Source organism: Phacochoerus africanus, chromosome 2 (assembly GCF_016906955.1).
Source record: "Phacochoerus africanus isolate WHEZ1 chromosome 2, ROS_Pafr_v1, whole genome shotgun sequence".
NCBI lineage: Eukaryota > Metazoa > Chordata > Mammalia > Artiodactyla > Suidae > Phacochoerus > Phacochoerus africanus.
This window is the reverse complement of record NC_062545.1, coordinates 16933993-16958238: the sequence shown is the minus strand read 5'-3', so window position 1 is coordinate 16958238 and position 24246 is coordinate 16933993. Positions and strand designations below refer to the sequence as shown.

Below are 24246 nucleotides of genomic sequence, written 5' to 3'. Positions count from 1 at the left end.
AGCGGGAACTCCTATACCATATTTTTAAATCATTTAAAGTATTAGTATATTCTCGAGTGCAGGGATCTAGGCAGAACCCTCATTTTCCTTCCTATCATTTTCTAGTTGCAGTTCTAAAAATGATGTCTTTGGGCCAGTTAGAAATAGGATCCCCAAGCCCTCCAGATAGCCTCCTGAATGCATGACTTGGTGAGTCAGTGGCACTTCTGTGAAGAAAAAGTTAATTCTCGCTGGATGCAGCTCCTCACTCAGACGGAAGGCTTGGTCCATGGGGTGTGCGCAGGATTTCAGCCCCTCACACCTCTTCTGCGGCGCCTTTGTCCAGGGCATGACCCACACAAGTGTATTTGGCCCGCACTTGGCCCTTTTGAAGCCAGAGTCCTGCATTCTAATCTCAGCTGAACCCCAGGGGTGTGACTTTGAGCAATGATTTAATGTCCCTGGGCCTGTTTCCTCATCAGTAAATAATAACAATAATAATAAGACCCTCTTAGAGTACCTTGATGAAGTGAACTTTATAAAGCATCTGGTCCAGAACCTGAGAAATGAAAATGCTTATTAAACAGTTGTTAATTTTATGTCTTGTCCTTAGGGATTCACCAGGTATTATCTCCTTTAGACTAGAAGACACCATGGCCCAGGGGCCAAGTTGGTCTTGTCTTGTACCTCCCACTGGCTAAGAACGTTTTTTACATTTTTAAGAGGTTGTGAAACAAAGAAGAACATGCAGCACAGGAAATATGCCCCTCTATGACCAAAATATTTCCCCAAGTGTTTCCTACCTGCTCCCCCTCCCCCCCTCCCCCCCGTTCGAGTGGAAGTTTATCAGCTCCTCAACCTTTCTCTGACAGCACCCTCTCAACCCTGCCCACCCCGACACTCATGGTCCCTGTCACCTTGGAACTGTCTCCATCACAGAATCCCCCAGGAGACCCCCAGCGCCTCCTTCACCTCTGAACCTCTGGGCACATGGCAGAAGGTTAATAGACATTAGTTCAGGGAAAGCGGAGGTGGGGGGGAATGACACCAAAGAACAGTTCTGCCACCTTCACAATTCTAAGTCCTGATGTGAGGAGATGGGCCCTTTAACTCAGCTGTCCTCCTCTGCGTTGCATTTCAGCTGAGCAACACCTTTGGCCCAGCTAGGAGGGAACCCGTCCAGGAGGTTCTGAATTCCTCCTTGGCCAGTATGCACGGGCCAGACCTCGCAGGAACACATTTCTCTGTGATTCACAACTCCCCTCCCTCCGGAAAGGGAGCTTGGCCTGGGGGGACCGGGCCCCCGGCCAGTAGCCCTGGGGCCCCTCCCATCGAGAAAGGGTCCTTCGTCTGCTTTCAGCTTGGCTGTGTGAATTCAGGATTTGCACCCTCCTGGGCAAAACAGCTGAGAGAAGGTGTGGGAGTGTTTCTGAGCGTCTAAACGAGAGCTGCAGACATGACTCTGCCTGCTTGGCTCTCTCACTTTGGGGCATTTTAAAAGAATTTCTTAAGCCTCTACTTTTTTTTTTTTTTTAATATTCATGCTTATGTTGAATTCCTCTAGCAGAAACAGATGCTTTGCGTTTACCCTAGAGCTTTCACTGCAGTTTTATGGATTCTGCCATGCAAACTATGTTGACATGATCTGCCTTCATTGTTTGATTTCTTACATACTAAACATGATTTTTGAAATCTATCTCGGTGAACTTGAGTTCTGTGTGTCTGAGAGAGACAGCAGAAGATTGATTTGTATCCTGACTGCTTGTCCCCTGAAGAAAGGCCAGAGGCTCTGAGATGAAAAGACGTAGGATGTGAGCTGGATGGCACGTGTTCAAGGGAGCACGTGTTCAAGGTGCTTTCAGGAATCTGAGTTGAGCCATGTACAGTAACTTTTGGCAGAAATGAGCACAGACTTTTTCAGGGGATAAGGAAACTTTTTTAAAAAGGAAAGTGACAAACGCAAAGGAAGGATTTGCCACTCAGGATGATTTGTTAAATTTCCACCAAAGAAGACAAGGAGAATGGGAAAAAAATCGTCACCATTTATAGCAGATTTTCTCCTCACGTTTCCAACGTGTATGTTGTTTGCAAACATATTGACCAGTGGCAGGGGTGGGAAAGATTTTCATAGTCACCATTCTAAACAATTTATGTCAAAGCTCACCAAGTATTACTCCTCTGAAGCTTCAAAGGAAATGTTTATAAATTCCTAAAAAAGAAAATTGCATTTTCATCCTTGGAGGCAAGTGAGCCTCTGGATGAGATCACTGCCTGTGATGGATTAGAGACCAGAGTTTGGCCCTGAGAAACAACTCACAGAAGTAGGTCAAACGTTGTTTATTGACCGCCTGAGTTTCCAGGTGCGGCGTATGCACTCGATGCACTTACACTGAAGCTGGAGGGAGGGGACTGAGGGCTAAAGGATTCTAGCTGCGTTTCTGAGCAAATTAGTCTGTGTGTGGGTGTGTGTGGGTGTGCGTGGGTGTGTGTGTGACATAAACCTATATCTTCAGGTGGGAGTCTTTACCATAACCCAGCAGATTAAAAGCCCTCCAGTGAGGTACATTTGACTGGCAGCTGGTGCAGCTGGACGTTTGTCACAGACAGGCCTTCTCTAGCGACCTCTGACATCCAGCCATAAATATTTTATAAACTACCCAGAAAAAGAGAGATCACCCTGTTAGGTGAAGGACTGTTCAAGTTAAAGCACTTGGAGGCCACAGGCATACTTTAGGAGAACCTTTTCAGGGACCGTTTTGATCATAGATGTAGAATTTTTAAGCCAGTGGCACTGCTACTGCAGTGTCTGTGCCCTGCGGACCCCAGAGCAGTGATTAGATCTGGAATCCTTCTCACTGTGATTGCTCTTGATTTTCTCAGGGGATAATAATACCTGGGGCCATTTTTTAAATTAATAAAATCGTCAAAAAAATTAAAATGGAAAGGTATGTATCGGTTAGGAAGGCATTTGGCAAAAACTTAACTACTATGGCCTCAACAGGCAAAGAAGCTTTTTTTCTTTTATGCAATAAGCAGTCCAGGTCTGGTTCAATAGCACAGTGATGTCACTGGGGACCTACCTCTTTTCTTCTTTCACTGCCCCCATTATTTTGTAGATCTTACCTTTTTTGTTTGTTTTTTGCTTTTTAGGGCCTCACGTGCGGCACATGGAGGTTCCCAGGCTAGGGGTCAAATCGGAGCTATAGCTGCCAGCCTATGCCACAGCCACAGCCATGCCGGATCCTTAACCCACTGAGTGAGGCCAGGAATCGAACCTGCAGTCACATGGTTCCTAGTCAGATTCATTTCCCCTGCACCATGTCTGGAACCCTGATCTTAGCTTTTGGATTATCCTCATTCTTGCTCCCTCATGTGACAAGGTGGCTGCTGCCCCTCTAGGCTTTATGTCTGTGCTCCAGGAAGGAGGAGGGAATCGAAGATCAAGGCCAAGAATTGAAGAAGGATGCTAAATAAGTCTGTCCATTGTTAAGAGATTTCTCAAAAGGCCAGTTTGGTGATAATACATTTATACCTCATTTATTCATTGATTTGATTTGATCACTCAATCAACCTCTGGGTTCAGATGAATCTAAAAAGGTGAATATTTTTGGCTGGCTATACTGTGACCTATAATGAATCCATGGTTCTACTGGGATGAGAGGAAGAATAGATTAGACAACACCCAGCTTCGCCACACGGCTGGCAATCATTCAAAATATTTTATGTAGTTGGTAATAGTTCAGTTTGAAAAAGCCAGTTTTCCATATTAAAGGTGAGGAGACTATGAGGACAAAAGAAATCAACCCACAGTACAAAAATAGTGTGACTTAACCTTTCAAATAAAATAGTCATGGATTACTGCTGGAATGCAAGAATAATTGATCAATCAATCACTAGTTATTGTATTCCTGTTATGTGCTGGGATGAAAGAAAGAGAGGAGGGAAGGAGGAAAGAATGAAGGAAGAGGAAGAAAAATCATAGCAATACCTTGAGGTCTCAGCCTTCCCAAAGCTTTACAGGCTAGTGAGTAAATCAGGTTGTCATTATTGATCACAAGACTGATTAAAGAGTTATATAAACCATTTGTGCTTAGCTAAAGGGTGAATTACTATGTCTAGACTCAGTGTGAATTCTGGTTAAAAGATGAGGAGGAGCATCACTGTGACCCAGAAGAGTTAGAGAGGGCTTCATGGAAGAAGTTGGCTTTAACACAAGCTTGTTCACCAGTTTCTCAGAATATTAGTCGGAGCTCCGGATAGTAAGTGATAAAAACCCAACCGAGACTGTGTAAACAAACACAAAACTTTGTATGTGTGTTTATACATACATGCACACATGCAGGAAAGGAGTAATGTATTTACCCATGTAACCAAAGTATCTCCTTCAGGTGTGGCTTGTTCCAGGGACTCAGTCTGTACCATTGGCCCTGGTCCGTTCTTATCTTCCAGTTCTTGGATAGCCTGACTCTTAGGTAGATCCTCTCTTATGGTAGTTAAATGATGCCTGCAGGCCCAAGCCTGCACCCAAGTCAGAAATTATAGTACGTAAAAGGGCTTGACTTTCAATAGACCTACAAAATCCTGAGATGGAGTCTCATTGGATACACTTGGGTCAGGTGCCTATCCCTTAACCAGTCACTATGGGAATACTTGTACTCACAGCATTTGGTGTTTTACAAATTAAGTGAGATAATTGTATATAAGGTACTAACAGGTATAAGAGCCCTGAGATGAGGAAAAATGAGAAAATTAAGAGACTGCGTTAATTATAGCCCAGTCACACAGAACCCAGTTGCATGGTGCTGTGTCTTACAGTGGCCCTTGATAACCACCAGGGGCATGATGACAAAATATTACTCCCTCTTTTTTTTTTCCGTTTTTAAAATTCTTACCTAAGTATAGTTGATTTACATTGCTGTGATAATTTCTATGGTTCAACAAATTGATTCAGCTATACATATACACACATCCATTCATTTTCAGATTCTTTTCAGATAATTTTCAGATTATCACAGAATTTTGGGTTCCCTGTGCTACACAGCAGGTCCCCATCGGCCAGTCATTCCATATATCTCAGTATGCCAAAGCAGCTCTTAATGGAGTCAAAAAATTATGCTCCAAAAGACAGCCTTGGGATGGCCAAATTTGATCCAAGACTAAAAATCCAGAGTGTATAGAAAAATGTTGGATTCTGTCTTCCTTACATATCATGTCCATCAGCCAGCCTTTTGATAAATTTGAACAGGGAGCCACTCAAAGACATAGTCCCCGGTGGGGGCCTGGAGTGGAGGTATTGGTGGATGATAAGCCCAGGTGCCTCAGCAATGTAGGTTGGACATCAGGCCTCACTAAGACTCTGGCCAGGAGGATTGTTATTCTGTTGGCAAGGACTGGATTTTGCCCTGCTGCTCCAGGAGGATCCAGTCAGAGAATCAGCACTGGGCTCTATTCATTCTTTTTTTTTTTTTTTTTTTTGGCTTTTTAGGGCCGCATTCGCGGTATATGGAATTTCCCAGGCTAGGGGGTGAATCGGAGCTGCAGTTGCCGGCCACAGCAACTTGGGATCCTGGCCACATGTGCAACCTACCCCACAGCTCACGGCAATGCTGGATCCTTTAACCCACTAGTCGAGGCCAGGGATGGAACCCAAGTCCTCATGGATCCTAGCTGGGTTCATTACTGCTGGGCCACAGTGGGAACTCCCTCCTTGTATATTCTTCAGTTTCCTTTATTTTGCCATATTTATCTTTCTTAACATAAACTCTCCTAACAAGGGTTTTCTTATTGCTTATTCAGGTCAACTCTTGATAATTTCAAGGAAAATCAGAAATTTTATATCTGATGGGGATTCTTTGGCTATTAAGACTGCTATTGCTCTGTGAATTGTCTTCCTTTTTTTCTTTCTACTAGATAGTAAAATCTTGAGGGATGGCAAATATTCCCTTCAGTTTAAAAAATATTTTGGAGAATAATGATTTCTTTTATTTAGCAGTGTTTGATAGCCTGACTGTAATAATATAGGAAATGGGATGCTTCATCTGTCTTGGTGGACATTTCTGAAAAATCTGTTTACCCAGCACCAAGTAACAAATGAAAAACCAGCCGACAGGATACTGTGGAAACAGACTCTCCATGGTCAGATCCATGCTGATGGATTGGGTCTATATTCTGTGCCACACTTGTTCAAAATTAATTCATTTATGAAAAAGTCATACTGGTGAAAAGCCTCCAACGTGTAGGCAGCGTGACATTTCTTCATCTGAGAGCAATTTATATATCTTATTACCATCTCTAGCTAAAATACCTTCTGAATTCTAGATTCTTGTGTGGAATTAATCTTCCAGCTCAAGTTCACCTTGTTGCTAATTCTCCCTCTCATTTCACTGCGTGGGGGTTGCTGTCATTTTATGAGAAGCGGAATGTATTTCATTTGTCCCCTTCTCCAGCTGTCAGCAAATCTGTGCCTGGGGGGACGCTGCCGGGGTATATATGGGCCACAACCAGCAAGCAGAACTTGGTCATTGTTTAGAAGCTTCTCTGCATCTGCCACTCTTACTTCCTTTTCTGCAGCTGAGGAATGGGGTTTCATGAATGGGTGTTTGAAGAATCAAGAACAATGCGGCCTTTGAGTTCTTTGGTGCAACAGACTCTATTGCCTATTTACCCCACATCCATTTCCCCACTATCTCCTCTTCTTTTTTAGAAAGAAATCTGATTTTTAGAAATCTGGTTTTGCACAAATTTTACTCTGTGGGAAAGGTAATGCTAACCCCAGCACAAGGGTGAATCTTGAGTAATTTAAGCCTCTAGGGGTCATCTCATTTCATTTGTTAATGGTGGGTTAAGACATAAGCTGGTGGCTTAGATCTGACCATGAGGGGAAATTTTCTCAGGACCTTCAAAATAAGATTTTCAGATCTTTAAAGAAAACATCCAGGGAGGATAGTCTCTTCCTCCTCTGGATTTTGTCATTCCATGTGTAATGGCTGGAATTGTAGCAGTCATCATGCAGCATGAGGAAAGCTAGTCTGAGGATGATACTGACATGCTAGGATAGCAGAGCAAGATGGAACAAAAAATATGAAATGAATCCTAAAATCTTCATACCTAAGGACTTCTGTTTTGAAAGAGAATATATTTTCCTTTTATTTATTTATTTCTAAGAGAATACAGGCATGCTTCAGAGATTGCAGGTTTGGTTTCAGACCACTGCAGTAAGGTGAATATTGCAATAACATCAGTCACATAACTTTTTTTGTTTCCCATTGAGCATAAAAGTTATGTTTACTATACCATAGTCTACTAAGTGTATATTATCATTGTGTCTAAAAAACAAAGTACAGGAGTTACCATTGTGGTGCAGCAGAAATGAACTTGGACTAGTATCCATGAGGTTGTGGGTTAGACCCCTGGTCTTGTTCAGTGGGTCAGGGATCTGGCATTGCTGTGAGCTGTGGTATAGGTTGCAGATGTGTCTCAGATCCCGTGTTGCTGTGGCTGTGGTATAGGCCGGAAGCTGTAGCTCTGATTTGACCCTTTTAGCCTGGGAACTTCCATATGTCGAGGGTGCAGCCCTAAAAAGCAAAAAAATTAAAAAAAATAATAAAGTACATACCTTAATTGAAAATATTTTATTGCTAAAACATGCTATCATCTGAGTGTTCAGCAAGTTTTGGTAGTAGCATCAAAGATCACTGATCAGATTTTTGCTCTTACCTTTTGCTCTTTCTCTTCCCCTTGCTCCTCCTCCCTTTCTCTTCGATCGAGCTTCCCTCTCTTTCCCTAATGGAGACCCTACAGAATAAAATACTACTTTAGTCTTTCCTTAAAAAAAAAAAAAAAAAAGATCACTGATCACAGAGTTCCCATCGTGGCTCAGCAGTAACAAATCGACTAGTGTCCATGAGGATGTAGGTTTGATCCCTGACCTTACTCAGCGGGTTAAGGATCTGGCGTTGCTGTGAGCTGTGGCATAGGTCACAGATTTGGTTCAGATCTCATGTTGCTGTGGCTGTGGCGTGGGCTGGAAGCTGCAGCTCCCATTTGACCCCTAGCTTGAAACTTCCATATCCTACAGGTATGGCCTTAAAAAAAAAAAAAAGTGACATAGAGGCAAAAAGTGAGCAAATGGTAGTTAAAAAAATAGCAATGGTAGACTTGCTGGGTGCAGGGTTGTCACCTTCAGTTTGTGACAACAAGAACAAAAAAAAACTCCACATATCTGCAAAGCTTAATAAAGCAAATCACAATAAAATGAGGTGTGCCTGTATATTTTCCTTATTGTTAGAATTGGGTTGAATTTTCTGTTACCTGTCAACAAAAGCAGCCTTACCAATATTTGGAGCTGTGACATAAAACAATCATGGAACTTGTTTAGCCATGTTCAACCCAGTTGTTCTTAGAGCTGCAGCTCCTCAATTTCCCTGCCCTGTCTTTCTAAGCCCAGTGGGCATGAGGAGCAATACTAGCCCAGAGAGTTGATGAGTTTTGCATTGTGCAGTTTCCTTGCATATCACACATACAACACATGCCCACTCGTGAATGTGAAAAATGCCAAGAAAACCAATTCTCTGTAGCCAAATCAAGCTTGGAGGGCTAGAAACCAAAGCCAAGTTCATCACTCCTTCTTCCTGTTCTTGTCTCATTGTTTTCATATCCCTGGCAGGGCCCTTGCCACAGGTTGTCAGAGCAAGGGGTACCAGTGGTTGGTTCACCTGCTAGATTGTGAGTTCAGAGAGGGCAGGGGACTAGTTGTGACCTCTGTCGTATTCACTCATTTAACAACTATTTATTGAGTACCTACTGTGTGCCAGACATTGAGCTGGGTATTGAAGATACAACAGTCAGGAAAAGCACATGTGCTCCTACAGTCATGGGATTCAGACACTAATCTAAAATAGACAATCAGATCATCACAATAATCCATTAATTTCTTGTCGATACCAGATGAATAGCACTCAGTAATTATCTATTGAATTCAGCCACAGAATTTTCAGTATTCTACAGGGTCTCTTATCCTTCTGGAGGCTACCCTACATACATATTATAGGGGAAAGACTCCCAGAAACAAGCAAGATTGAGCCCCAGTGAGCAAGCTCTTTTCAAGCCTCTGCTTGCATGTGCTTGCTACTGTCTCATTGGCCAAAGCAACTGGCATGACCAGACCCAAGGCCCACACAGGAGGATATTATCTTTATGGATATAGGCAGGTGATATTGGCTAGGAGCACTTACCGTGCCAGTCTACCACACTCTTTCAAAGGGGGGGGTGGTTATATGATGGAAACCTTAAACTCAGCAAAGGGATTTAATTATGATCATTTGAATCCAAGAATGAGTTTCTTGCTACAAATTCACACTCTAGCTAAATTTGATTCAGACATTTTAAATGGGAAAAAAAAAAAAAAGGTATGATTCACAATGAACAGCAGATCTAAGCCTTTGGTCTTAAAATCTTTACAAGGTGCTTGGATGAGAGAGAGGAATATTGATGACCGAGCGTAGCTGTTCACCCAGCCATTGTACCATTTACAGTGAGGGCAGTCTTCCCTTGTGAAGTCTGTAATGAGAAGAATTGACTCTTCTCCCTGCCAACATCCAGAGAAAACCATTCTAAACTGAATGGTTGGCCCATGCCAGCAACACTCACTATAAATTACGAAATGCACGATCAATAGCTGACATTTCAGTTACATTATAAAAAATGAATTTTTTTGATTAGGTTCAGAGTATAAATTCTTAAAAAGTAAAAAAAGGACAGATGTAAAGAAATAAAGCTTAACTTTAAGCAGACGTATATCTTAAAAGTCTACCTAAAGTGTCTATGCATGTTTTATTTGAAGAAGTGGGTGATTAAGAGAAAATGTGTTACAGATCTGAAGGGCAAGTTAAACTAAGTATGTGGGTCTGGTAGAAAGATTATCTACCCAAAGGCATCTACAGAATTACAGATTTGGGTTCAAAAGTTAATGTGTAAGCTCACTTGAATTGATTGTATACTAATAATGGAAAAACTCCAGATCTAGAACTAAGGTGAGGACCCTAAGCTCTTTTCTGTTTTTACTGGGAAATCTGTGACTCTCATTTCCAGAGTTTTGTTTTTAATAAAGACTTTTTGGATCTTTGAATACCTATCATGTAAGAAAGTGCCAGAAATGGCTAGAATTGGCCCAAATTTACTACAACAGTATTACTTAAAGTGCCTGTGAGCTCAACAAAACATGTAAGGTATATATATACATGCATATACATACACACAGGAAGATGAGGGTTAAATAGCATTGTCAAACCCATATTGGGTTTCTCCATTTCTTTTTGATTATAAATGCCATAGACAAGGTTTAAGGGGCACTTGGAAGAATGGTCAGAGGTTTCAAACACAAGTGCAGTAGGGCTGCCATATGTATGTGGAAGCAAGACCGAGTCTTGTGTAAACAATTTGAAATATTCCTTCAGGATGATTTATCCTCTACAACTTTTGCATTCTCCTCATTCTATTCACATTTCATGTATGTGGCATGTGGGCTTCATTTCTCTTTTCTGTCAAACATATGAGTATTCCATGGACTCAGTTGTCCACGGGCTAAACCAAGGTTTGAATTTTAGAATCTGTAACACACTGTAATAACGAGATACCCAGATTCTGGACTTCTTGGCTGTGATTTACATACTGATCAGAAAAAGAAGCATAAATAATGTTGCAGAATTAAAAGTAAACCTGCCTTTTCTTAATACATGTATTTTCTTTGCATTTGTCAATTTGAAGTTTGAAAATGTTCATCTGTCCATGGCATTGATAGCATTCACCCAAGGTCACCTTGAAACTTGAGTTTTTAATCAAACTGGAATTTTTTTTTTCCTAAAGCATACTTTAAAGTTCAGCTCTGATGGTTTAATCATCTCTTCCAAAAATTACTTTAGGCTCCTTATGAAAATTGCTTCTTTGTATGAGGATTCTGTTATAGTGTACAGAGTATGACATTCCCGGGAGCAGTGTAATGGTGTCGTACATCATGGGCATAAGGACATTAGATAGAGCAGAATGGAATATTTAGATAACCCTCTGAACATCTGTAAGTATTGTGCATCCCTCCCCTAACATCGTGGGATATAAACAGGAAGGAACCTTGAAGTCACTGGGTTCAGTACCTCCAATTTATCGTTAAGGAATATCTGGCCCAGAGATCTTGTTCAAGGTCGTTCAACGAGTTTGGCCAAGGGGAAACCAGAGTTTCATGACTTTCAGTCTAGGAGACTTTCTTCACTTCATCATACTTATTCTTATGTAATATAGCAAATAAGAGTGTTTCCAAATATGAGTGTAAAGAAATAATTGATAAGCTTCCCTTATATATCGTTTTAGGGAACAACCAAAATATCATCCTCTAAATGTTAAATATGACAGCATTGGTTCTTAAACAACATTTAATAGTATTTTCATCCCAACAGTCTATCCATTTAATAGACAGATACTTATTAATTACCCATTATGCACATGCCACATTGACCCAGTCTGTTAGAATAATAAAACAGATGGATTTGTAAATGAGTTATGGCTATATTTGTCTTTCTGTAGATAATATTAGACATGGAACTATTTCAAGTAGGAGCAGGGGAAAGGAGAAAGCATGAAGTTCAGATTTGGCAAGGACTTCTGGAAGAAGATGGGTTATGAATAATTAGAAGATACAAAGATATCACTTGAGACTTGCAGGTAGGAAGAGCTTTCCACTCAGGAGGTATGGCAGTGAGCGAGAGCAGAGTTCTTTAATAGGTCCTATATGTTTCCTCCTCTAGAATGGAGGAAATGAGCCCAGTCTGGAGAGTCACTGGTGATTAGAAAACAGAGATGCGTCTGTCAGAAGACCTAGAATAGCTTGATGGGCAAAAGCCAGGGAGGATCACGGCCAAGTTCTGGACAGCACAGATGCAGGCTGAGCCCTGTATAGACTTTGGTGTTGGGTGATGGTCTTTAAAAGACAAGACAGAACAAAAACAGAGAGCTTGAAGTGATTAAAACTGTGGAAAGGAGGAGAAAACACAAGAGGAGCATAAGGGTAGATTTATTACAAGACAAGCCCAAACAAGAGTGGGACATATACAGAAATGCTGGAGGTTCCAAAAGAGAACTGTGAACACCCATGGAGATGGAATCCAGGTCTTCAGCACAAATCATTGGAAAAAAATTTTTTCTCTATTTCTTTTATGAACAATATTTGACAAGGAAAACTGTTAAAATCTTATGTTAATTTTTAAGGCATTTCTAGGCTATATCTTGATAATAATATGGATTGAAATGAATAGCTTCCAAAGAGAGCATCATTTACCAGATTTTAACCCAGCCCTCCCCTCTTACGGATAAGGAAGCTGAGGTTCCAAGGTGTGACATGACCAGCACCTGGAGGCACCACAGTGACCTAGCAAGCTTTAAAATAAGGATTCACTGAATGGATTGAACTGTTCAAAGTCCTGTGGACAGCATGTAACAGAACCATCCCTGAGTTCAAGCCTCACACGGCCCTGGCTGTGACTCTTCCCCTCACTGGTTTGATGAACCCTGGAATGGAGGTACTATCAAGTCACAAAGTGAATTCCTCAAAGAAAATCATTTCTTCTTTAGCATAATGTTGGTACTCAGGATCCAGTGTTTTGAAGGTATTTAGTATAAATTTCAGTCAACCTATACATTCAGTTAACCAACACGCTTCACTTGTTCTCCAGTCTTTCTGGACCAGTATGCATTTACTACAGTGTGAGTATATTTGTCAGCTTAATCTTGACTTTGAACTGTGGGTGGAAGGCCATCGGCACACCAGGGAGACTCAAGGAGGACTTGACAGTGCCTTTCATCCAGACTCGTCTCCAGTACCGTGCAGGCAACCCTCTCCTTGACCTTACTCTTTCGTAAGGCTGCATGGAACCACCCAGCGGCTTAACATGGAAGATGCAAAGTCCTCAATAAAGGCAGTTCCTTGAAGGGGACCAAGGGTAGCAGGGCCCCAGGGGAGCTCTTTAAAGCCAGATCCCTGACCCTCATTCTAGATTTGCCGTTTCACGTAGTCTCAGCGTGGGGCCCAGTAATCTGAAGTTTTGAAAGTTCTGTAGGTATTTCCAATATATAGCCAGTTGGGAACCACAGCTTGTAACATACTATATTAAATATCATTTTGCAAAGACTTAAAAGCAGGATGGATGTTAATTCTTCCAACAAGACTAGTCCCCAGAGAGACTTATAATCACGGACCATGAAAGTCTAGGTCTGGACCAAGTTTGCTTTTTACCTAGAAAGTCTTCTTTTCCCACCCTATTTCAACCCTGGGGCAAGCTATTGAATCGTGGATGTCATCTGGTGGTAGTTACTGTTGTGCTCAGGATTTTGGAAAGACTTCTGTTTATTTGGCATGCTCCACACAAGCCTGTCAGGCCCTGGGGATTTGTGGCATTTGCAGAACTTACAAGGCAAGCAACATAAAAATATATAATTCATAGAGTGAAATATTTTGGAGCTCCCTTCACTTTTACAAATTGGCCATAAAATAGAAACCACAGACATAACATTCATATAACCATAGTTGCCAAGAATGAAGAATCCTTTGGGGGGCAGGGGTGAGGGGATGAGGGTTCCTGTTGTGTACTTCTTTATAGGACACTCAGAGAATGAGTGAGATTCAGAATTGGTGTGCAAATGATAATAGGAGCATTAAAGTTGAGATGGCTGACACTTGGCTTGTCTTGATAGACATTTCAAGTGCATTTAGGATTTTATATCCATTTCAGTATGACTTACTGCTTCCTATTTTTTTCCTTTCCCAGTGAGGTGGGTCTCACTATCCAAGGCAGTTGTGAGTCCCTATGATAGACTGTGGGAAGGAACTCTGTTCTTCTGCTCTTCTTCTCCATTAGCTGCTCTGACCTCCCGGGCTCACCTTAGCTTATAGAATACGTCCTGAGGAAGGAAAGAGAGGCCAGTCGACTCCTGTCAATTCCAGCTGAGCATTCTGGGAACATAAGTATTGGATGAGCAATGACCGATGATACTGCTTGTGATAGCTGACGGTTGAACAATAGCATTTCATGAGGTTGGCCACATTCAAGACTTGACAAAAGAAACAGCATCTCTGCCGCGGAAGCCAAACTGAAGGTCCTTTTCACCTTTTGATGTTATGGTGTATTAGAGTGTCGTCTCGGGGTTGGGAGAACTGTGAGCCGGGCTTCAGTTGTTCCGTGCCACTTTTTAGCTTTGTGACCTTGAACATGCCAAATGATCTCTCTGTCCTCGGCTTACTCATCTAAAACTTGTCCTAAGAGCTACCTCACAGCGTACTTGAGAGAATGAAATGACGAGGGAAGGACAAGGGAAAGCTCTAGCCACGTCAAACACAAATCGGGCTGGGGGTGGGGGTGGTAGGGGGCGGTAGAGTGACAGGAGGAGGGGATTGGAATGGATGGATTAGTCCAGATTAGTCCTCCAGACCCCAAACTGTCATTCTGTGAATCTGTGGCCTATGGGATGAGGGGCACACGGGGAAGTCACTGAAGTGCTATTAACGGTGCCTAAATTATCTGCTCATTTAAACTCCTGGAGTAATGCACCGCTACAGTGAAGATAATTATGCTGTTTGATTCAGTGTTGTTAACGAGGATTAAAAGAATTCACATGGCACAGAGCTGGGACATGATCGGGGTCAGCCCTGCATAAAAGTCAGTCCTGTTTTTCACCATCATTCCAGAAAGCACACTTTAAACAAAAGATGACAGTGGTTGGTAAAGCAGACTCTTCAGGAGCAAATTTATAGTGCGACTAAAAGCAAGGATGAATTAACTCATTGCCGTTATTAGTTTTAACACCTATCCTGTCCACTGATCAAGACATTGATTTGGCCTGACTAAATGTGCGATTTCCAGTGGATTCCATAGGTTTTTAGAAAAGGATGTATAAGCCCCACCCTAAATTCGAGGGACGTTTACATGTGTGATGTAGTTTTCTTTAAAAGTCACAAGACTGATTCCAGAAGCTTTATCTGAAAACACATTTCCTAGCTCTGTCTTTATATTCTATAGCTGTACATTGGTATTGAAAATGGCAAAATTGGAGTCCCATTGAGGATGTAAAGCTCTCCTGTTTTTTCAACTATTATTGTAGATAGACCTGCAGGAATGATGCAGGATTTTTGTTTTAATATGTATGTGTTCTTTTAAAATATCACATATCTATTTATTTATTGTGACAATTTCTTGTTTTATTAGCCTAATTTTTTAAAATTGTTATTTCCCCAATATATTTTTTTTTTCTACTGTACAGCATGGTAACCCAGTTACACATACATATATACGTTCTTTTTTCTCCCATTGTCATGCTCCATCATAAGTGACTAGACATAGTTCTCAGGGCTACACAGCAGGATCTCATTGCTAATCCATTCCAAAGGCAATAGTCTGCATCTATTAACCCCAAGCTCTCCATCCACCCCACTCCCCCCCCCCCGCCCCGGTCCGGCAACCACAAGTGTATTCTGCAAGTCCATGATTTTCTTTTTGTGGAAAGGTTCATTTGTGCCATATATTAGATTCCAGATATAAGTGATATCATATGGTATTTGTCTTTCTCTTTCTGACTTATTTCACTCAGTATGAGAGTCTCTGTGTCATAAAAACACTCACTACAAATAAAAGTCTAGGACCAGATGGCCTCACAGGCGAATTCTACCAAACATACAAAGAGGAACTTACACCCATCCTCTTTAAACTTTTTCAAAAGGTTGAAAGAAGAAGGAACACTCTCAAAGATATTCTGTGACACTGCCATCACCCTAATTCTAAAACCTGACAAAGATACCACCAAAAAAGAAAACTATAGGCCAATATCTTTGATAAATATAGATGCAAAAATTCTCAGCAAAATTTTAGCTATCCAAATCCAGCAATATGTAAAAAGATCATACACCACAACCAGGTGGGATTCATCCCAAGTGCACAAGGATGTTTCAACAAAACACAATCAGCGTCATACAACACATTAACAAAAGTAAAGTCAAAAACCACATGATCATCTCAATAGATGCAGAGAAAGCATTGGACAAAGTCCAACATCCATTCATGATCAAAACTCTTACCAAAGTGGGAATAGAGGGAACATACCTTAACACAGTCAAAGCCATTTACGACAGACCCACAGCAAATATAATACTCAATGGAGAAAAGCTGAAAGCCTTCCTGCTAACATGGTGGATGCCCACTCTCACCACTGTTATTCAGCATAGTATTGGAAGTCCTAGCCACAGCAGTCAGACAAACAAAAGAAATAAAAGGCATCCAAATAGAAAAGAGGTGAAACTGTCACTGTATGCAGATGACATGATACTATATATAGAAAACCCTAAGGACTCAACCCAAAAACTACTTGAACTGATCAACAAATTCAGTAAAGCAGCAGGATATAAGAGTAACATTCAGAAATCAGTCGCATTTCTGTATACTATCAATAAAATACTAGAAAAGAAATACAAAAATACAATACCTTTTAAAATTACACCCCCAAAAAATCAAATACCTGGGAATACACCTGACCAAGGAGGTAAAGGACTTATATGCTGGGAACTATAAAACATTAATCAAGGAAATTAAAGCAGATGTAAAGAAATGGAAAGATACTCCATGCTCCTGGGTTGGAAAAATTAATATTTTAAAAATGGCTATACTACCCAAAGCAATCTACAGATCCAGTGCAATCCCTATCAAATTACCCATGACATTTTTCACAGAACTAGAACAAACAATCCAAAAATTTATATGGAACCACAAAAGACCCGGAATTGCCAAAGCAATTCTGAGGAACAAAAACCAAGCAGGAGGCATAACTGTCCCTGATTTCAGGCAATATTACAAAGCCACAGTCATCAAGGCAGTGTGGTACTGGTATCAAAACAGACATACAGACCAATGGAACAGAATAGAGAAGCCAGAAATAAACCCAGGCACCTATGGTCAATTAATCTTTGACAAAGGAGGCAAGAACATAAAATGGGAAAAAGAGAGTCTTTTCAGCAAGCATTGCTGGGAAACCTGGACAGCTGCATGTAAATCAATGAAACTAGAACACACCCTCACACCATGCATGAAAATAAAATCAAAATGGCTCAAAGACTTAAACATAAGACAAGACACCATCAAACTCCTGGAAGGGAACATAAGCAAAACATTCTCTGACATCAACCTTCTGAATATTTTCTCAGGTTAGTCTCCCAAAGCCGTAGAAATACAAGCAAAAACAAACCAGTGGGACCTAATCAAAGTGACAAGCTTTTACACAGCAAAGGAAACCAAAAAGAAAACAAGAAGACAACTTACAGAATGGGAGAAAATTGTTTCAAATGATGCAGCGGACAAGGGCTTAATCTCTAGAATACACAAGCAACTTATACAACTCAACAGCAAAAAAAGCCAACAACCCAATTGAAAAATGGGGCAAAAGACCTGAAGAGACATTTTTTCCAAGGAAAATGTACAGATGGCCAACAAGCACATGAAAAAATGCTCAATGTCACTGATTGTTAGAGAAATGCCAATCAAAAATGTCAAATATTTATAACCATTATTTGGAAGCTTCTCACAAAACTAATGAAGAATTGGAATTAGCTAACCAATAACCCAAAGGTAAAAAAAAAAAAAAAAAGCTCTTAGCAAAAGAGAATAAATAGATGTTAAGCCTGCTACTGTGTTGATTACCCAAGAAATTCAGGAGACATTAAGTGTTTCCACCTAAAGTTTCTAAGTGCTGCTGTTCTTTACTTAAATTGTCTAAGCTATACCTGCACTCTTAGAATAAAGTATGTAATAGGTAACTCACATCTTCTAGGTCATCAATTTAGGCATAACAAATTCTCCCTGGCTGTTCTGTGCTGTGCTAGAAAGCAAGGAAAAATGCGTTCACCCAATTCTTGAACAGTTTAATTCCCTAAAGAAATTAGAAGTTGTGTTTATGTTGGCACCTCTGTCACAACCATAGTCCATCTCCCAGGCTGGTTATAATGGAAAGTCCAACTTACAAACACTATTAATATTATTCCATTAAATATGGAGCCCAGTCCAGCCTCCCCAGGTCATAACCTCATAAATAAGAACCAAATGATTTATCTGGACATCTGAACTTTTGCAGTCATTGTCAGAGAACAGACTTCTGGTGTACTTACTGATTGAACCATAGGTAAAATGACCTATTATAATGACAGTCTTTTTACCCTGGTGACTTTTTTTAGCATTTGATCAGAAAGAGCGGCTGTATTGGAAGATTCTCCTGGCTTCAGAGCTTAGTGGAATCATTGTGTTAATTACTATTCAACAGTACATTAAACCCCTCAGGGCTGCCAAGAACCAATTGTTGTCTGTTGAGGTCCTGTATATACAAGGCGTTTTCCAGGCACTGTGAGGGCACATAATAGAAGATACTAGCCCTAGGGAAGCAAAGTATTGCTCATTCAAAAAAAAAAAAAAAATATATATATATATATATATATATATATGGAGAATTAAATGGTACATGACTGGTTGCTAAGTGATATAGGTATTATGTTTTATTCCAGTGATAATTAGCCTTGAGGCTCCAAATTTATGAAGTGCTATTCTGCATATAAAATATTTTAGGGAGTTCCTGTCGTGGCTCAGAGATAATGAGTCCTACTGGTGTCCATGAGGATTCGGGTTTGATCCCTGGCCTCACTCGGTGGCTTAAGGAGCCAGAGTTGCTAGGAGCTGTGGTGTAGGTCACAGTCACAGCTTGGATCCCACATTGCCAGTGTAGGCCAGTGGCTGCAGCTTGTATTCATCCCCTGGCCTGGGAACTTCCATATGCCGTGGTGCAGTCCTAAGAAGACAAAAAATAAATAAATAAAATAAAATATTTTAGGAAAATGAAACCTATAATTACAAAAGCAAAAATTCAAATTACATACCATAAGGAAGTTTGGAGTATATTTATGTTGATATTGTACTGTGTTCTTTAGCTTTGGGCCTTTTTATGCCTTCTGTGCTGAGTGAAGCAATCTTTTGATTATCATTTGTCAATTATTGCACAATGCTGAGAATTCAAAATGGAAATATATCTTTATTGGGGATATAAATTTTTATCACATGCTTTTTATAATTGCTTCTTAGTCTATCAAAATCATTGTAACTGGGCAATTAGAAAAGAAAAAGAAATTAAAGGCATTTATATTGGAAAAGAAGTAAAACTATGTATGTTTGCAGATGACATGATCATGTTTATTGAAAATCCTAAAAAATCCACCCAAAAAAAACTATTAGAGCTAATAAATGAGCTTAGCAAGATTGGAGGATACAAGATCAATATACGAAAATCATTGCATTTCTGTCATTGAGCAGTCAATACAAAAATTAAATTAAGAAAACAATTCCATTTATAATAGCATCAGAAAAAAAAGATGTGTAAGTGTTGCACACTGAAAATTGCAAAACATCAATGAAACAAATTAAAGGAAAATCAAACAAATGGAAAGATATCTGTGTTCATAGATCGGAAGACTTGATATTTAAATGGCAGTGGTCCCCAAATTGAGCAGCATGACCTCTATCAAAGCTTCAGCTTCCTTTTTGGCAGAAATTGACAAGCTGATCCTAAAATTCATATGGAAATGCAAGGGACCCAGAATGAAAAAGAAGTACATGTAAGGATTCACCCTTCCTGATTTCAAAACTTAGAGCAAAGCAATCGTAATCAAGATTCTGTGGTTCTGGCATAGGGATAAACATGTAGATCAATGGAATAGAACTGAGAGTCCGGAAATAAACCCATACACTTATGGTTAGTGGATTTTCAAGAAAGGGTGCCAAATGGTTAAGTGGAGACAGAACATAGTCTTTTTAATAAATAGTGCTGAGGCAAATGGATATTCACATGCAAAAGAATGAAGTTAGAGCACTAGGTCACACTATGCACAAAATTAACTCAAAATGAATCAAAGGCCTAAATGCTAGCACCAAGACCATAAAACTTTTAGGAGAAAACGTATGCATATATCTTTGTGACTTGGATCAGGCAATGGTTTCTTTGATATGCTATCAAAAGCACAAGCAACCAAAGAAAAATGAGAGAAGTTGGAGTCCATCAAGATTAAAAACTTGTGCTTCGACACTCTCAAGAAAGTGAAAAGACAGCCCATAGAATGGGAGAATATATTTGCAGATCATATATTTGCAAATCCAGAAAAAAATATAGAGCTCTTAAAACTCAACAATAAGAAGACAAGTAACTCAATTTTAAAATGGGCAAAGGATTGGAACAGACATTTCTCCAAGGAAAATATACAAATGGCCAATAAACACATGAAACATGCTTGACATCATTAATCATTGGGGAAATACAAATCAAAACCACAATGAGATACCACTTCACACCCATTAGGATGGCTAATAATAAAAAAAAACAGGGAATAACAAGTGTTGGCAAGGATGTGGAGAAATTGAAACTCTCATCCATTGCTGGTGGGAATATAAGATGATGCAGTCGTATTAAAAAATAGTCTGGCAGTTCTTCAAAAAATTAAACACAGAGTAATCATATGATCTGGCATTTCCACTCCTAAGATTTACTCAAGGTAAATCAAAAACATATGTCTGCACAAAACTTATACACAAACGTTCCTAGCAGCCTTCTTCATAGTAGGCAAAAAATGGAAACAATTCAAATGTCTATCCACTGATGAATGTATAAACAAAATACAGTATATCCATTTAATGTAATATTATTCAGCCATATAAAAAGACTAAGTACCTATTCACACAACTCTGATAAACCTTGAAAATGTAACACTCAGTAAAAAAGAAGCCAGACACAAAAGGCCACATCTCTGATGATACCACTTTTATGAGATGTTCAGAAGGCTACAGGCAAAACCACAGAGACAGAAAGTAGATGAATGGTTTCGGTGGATCAAGGGGCTGAGGTAAATGGAAAGTGACTGCTGATGGGCATGGGGTTCCTTCGGGGGGTGATGGAGATGTTCTGGAATTAGGTAGTGGTGATGGTTCACAACTTAGTGAATTTACTAAAACCCACCAGATTGTACCCGTTAAAAGAATGAATTTTATTGTATGCAAATTTACTGTATGCAAAGTAGTATATTTTCCTTGAGCATTCTCCGTTCTTTTTTTTTTTTTTTTTTTTTGCTGCACCTGCAGCATGCAGAGGTTCCCAGGCTAGGGACTGAATCAGAGCTGTAGCCGCCAGACTACACCACAGCCACAGCAACACGGGATCCAAGCCGTGTCTATGACCTACACCACAGCTCATGGCAATGCCAGATCCTTAACCCACTGAGGCCAAGGGTCAAACCCGCAACTTCGTGGATACTAGTCAGGTTTGTTACCCCCTGAGCCACAACAGGAACTCCTGAGCATTCTCCGTTCTAATAAAGCATAACATGACTTGCAGAAGAGCACATTTTTATATATTTTGTTCCTAAGAAAACATGAAAGAAGCTTCACAGTCAGTATTGTAGATGGCAGTAAATTTTACCAGTTTTAAGTGTCAGTGTAGATAGATTAAGGAATCTAACGTTTCCCTGATGTTATACTAGGATCCAGTGTATCGATCTGTAGGATATAGATGGATACAGGATGTGGAATGAGTTAATCACATACGTTCTCTTCTTAACTTCGTATGGACGCTTCTCACTTAGACTGATCAAACATGTTTTGTTCTGAATTTGAGGGGCGAATCCTAAGCGCGTTAACCCCAAAGTCTCTCGTTTGCTCTGTCTTTCCCAGGTGCTCCCTTTCCCAAGCCAGGTGGTGTACAACAGGGTGGGCAAGTGCGGGAGTCGGACCGTGGTCTTGCTTCTGAGAATCTTGTCGGAGAAGCACGGATTCAATTTGGTCACGTCAGACATTCACAACAAAACCAGGCTCACTAAAAGTGAACAAGTAAGTGGTCTTTGCCCATGGCTAAGTTGTACTTCAGTTCATCCGTAATTAGTGGATCCCTTCGAGAACACCCTGGAAACCACTAACAAATGAATACCAGAGTTACAATGTCATACTGTATTTTTGCCAGAATGTGGAAGAAAATTTAAGCTAAGGGTTCTGACAGAAGTCTTGAAACCAGGAAGTTTCCTTGAGGAGATTTTTTTTTTTTTTTTTGGCCTCGCCCGCAGTCTGCAGCAGTTCCCGGGCCAGGGATTGAAACCACACCACAGCAGTAACCAGAGCCACAGCAGTGACAATGCCAGATCCTTAACCCACCGAGCCACCAGGGAACTCTCTTGAAGGGATGCTTTTATTAAGACCCATGAAGGACAGAGTACACTTGTCATCGTCTAGCTAGAATTAGCAATGCTGAAATCTCAGATAGTTACACCACTGAGCTACAAATAATGCTGACATCTTGAGAGCAGAAAATAAGAAAACTTTATTTTAATGTTTCTTCCTCTGTGTTTTCTGACAAGTGTTCTTTGTTTTTATGGTTATAATAAAGAGAAAACCCTCTTAGGCCAGGAATCTGGTTGGTTGATGGAGGCATGAGCTTTCTGTTAGGATAAGTTTAGGGGATCCTGGAGCTTCCAAAACAGCTTTTGGCATATTTAGTGGTGGCACAAGAATTACCCCATTTCCTGGGGACAAGTCTGCCCTACCATGGCCAGGACACACAGCAGATGTGCTGGGGGTGGAGCCGATGTGCTGGGGGTGGTGCTCTACTCTGCCAGGAAGCTCTGCAGATAGATTCTACTTTCTAAACGCACACCAAAGGAAGGTATATGGTCTCTACTGAAGTGCTTTATTAATTAATATGGAAAAGTTAGGCCTTGTGCTCTTATGGTCATGTTACAGGGTCACGTTTGTTAGCCTGGTCTCAAAAAGTTGCTTCCATCCCCTAAGGTTATTTAGAATTGGTGAGTAGCCATTTGTATAAGTCAGGGTTCTCCAGAGAACAGAACCAGGAGGATGGAGATCTATCTATCTATCTATCTATCTATAGAAAGAAAAAGGAGATCTATCTGTAGATATCTATCTATAGATAGAAATCTATGGATGGATATCTATAGATAGAAATCTATGGATGGATATCTATAGATAGAAATCTATGGATGGATATCTATAGATAGAAATCTATGGATGGATATCTATAGATAGAAATCTATGGATGGATATCTATAGATAGAAATCTATGGATGGATATCTATAGATAGAAATCTATGGATGGATATCTATAGATAGAAATCTATGGATGGATATCTATAGATAGAAATCTATGGATGGATATCTATAGATAGAAATCTATGGATGGATATCTATAGATAGAAATCTATGGATGGATATCTATAGATAGAAAAAGAAGATCTATCTATCGACTGCTCACAGTGCATCCCTTTATCTGTCTGTCTATCTATCTATCTATCTAGCGATAGAAAAAGGGATGTATTGTGAGCAATTGGTTCATGCAACACTGGAGACTGAAATGTCTCACATTGCATCTGCAAGTTGAAGGCCCGGGAAAGCTATTGGTGTAATTGAGCTTGAGCCTGAGTGTGAAGGCCCGAGGACCAGGGGAGCCAATGATGGAAATCCCAGCCCAAGGTCAGGGGGTGCAAGATGAGATGTCCTAGCGCAAACAGGCAGGAGAAACAAACAAATGAAAAAAACCCAAATTCCTCTTTCCTCTACATTTTGTCCTACTCAGGCCTTCAGGAGGTTGGATGAGGCCCATCCTCACTGGAAAGGGCCGTCTTCTTTACTGAACCAATGACTCAAGTGCTCATCTCATCCAGAAACACCTGCACACACACACCCAGATACACTGTTTAATCCGGGCATCCCTTGGCCTGTCAAGCTGACACATAAATTAACTATCCCCCCCACTCAATGACTAGTTAAGTTTGGGGAGTAAACAAGACACACAATTTATGATCATGTCGAGACTGTAATTATCGGCATTTCCACCCAGATCTACTTCTTTCTGACAGTCTCCACTTGTGAGGCATTCAAAACCTCACACACAGAAGGAATATGCAGTCACCTTCCTGTCTCTCTTATCATGGGGGATGGAAGGACTGGTTTAAGACAGTAACATAGCCAACAGTACTGGCTATGAAGCCTGTGTGTTTCGTGTCTTCCGCAGTCTAGAGATCAAAATGCCCATTCCTCTGAAAATGTCCATTCAGGAGTCTCTGAGTAACAAGTCTTACCTAGTCATTAGCAATCATCAAAAAAATATTTTGAGATTACTCCCTTATAGGTTCTATAATAGGCACTCAATAGA

The 24246-nt window shown here is 40.4% G+C and overlaps 1 protein-coding gene across 2 annotated transcripts in view; it reads left to right on the top strand.

Annotated features, from left to right (window-relative positions):
* UST (uronyl 2-sulfotransferase) overlaps nucleotides 1–24246 on the top strand; it is a 294010-nt gene that overhangs the window by 151192 nt on the left and 118572 nt on the right. The window contains exon 3 of one of the 2 annotated variants that reach the window (XM_047769979.1): nucleotides 21759–21914. The exons of the other annotated variant lie outside the window; for it this stretch is intronic. Coding sequence (XP_047625935.1) covers nucleotides 21759–21914 — 156 coding nt within the window. The remainder of the gene's footprint in view (nucleotides 1–21758; nucleotides 21915–24246) is intronic. 2 annotated transcript variants of the gene reach the window in all.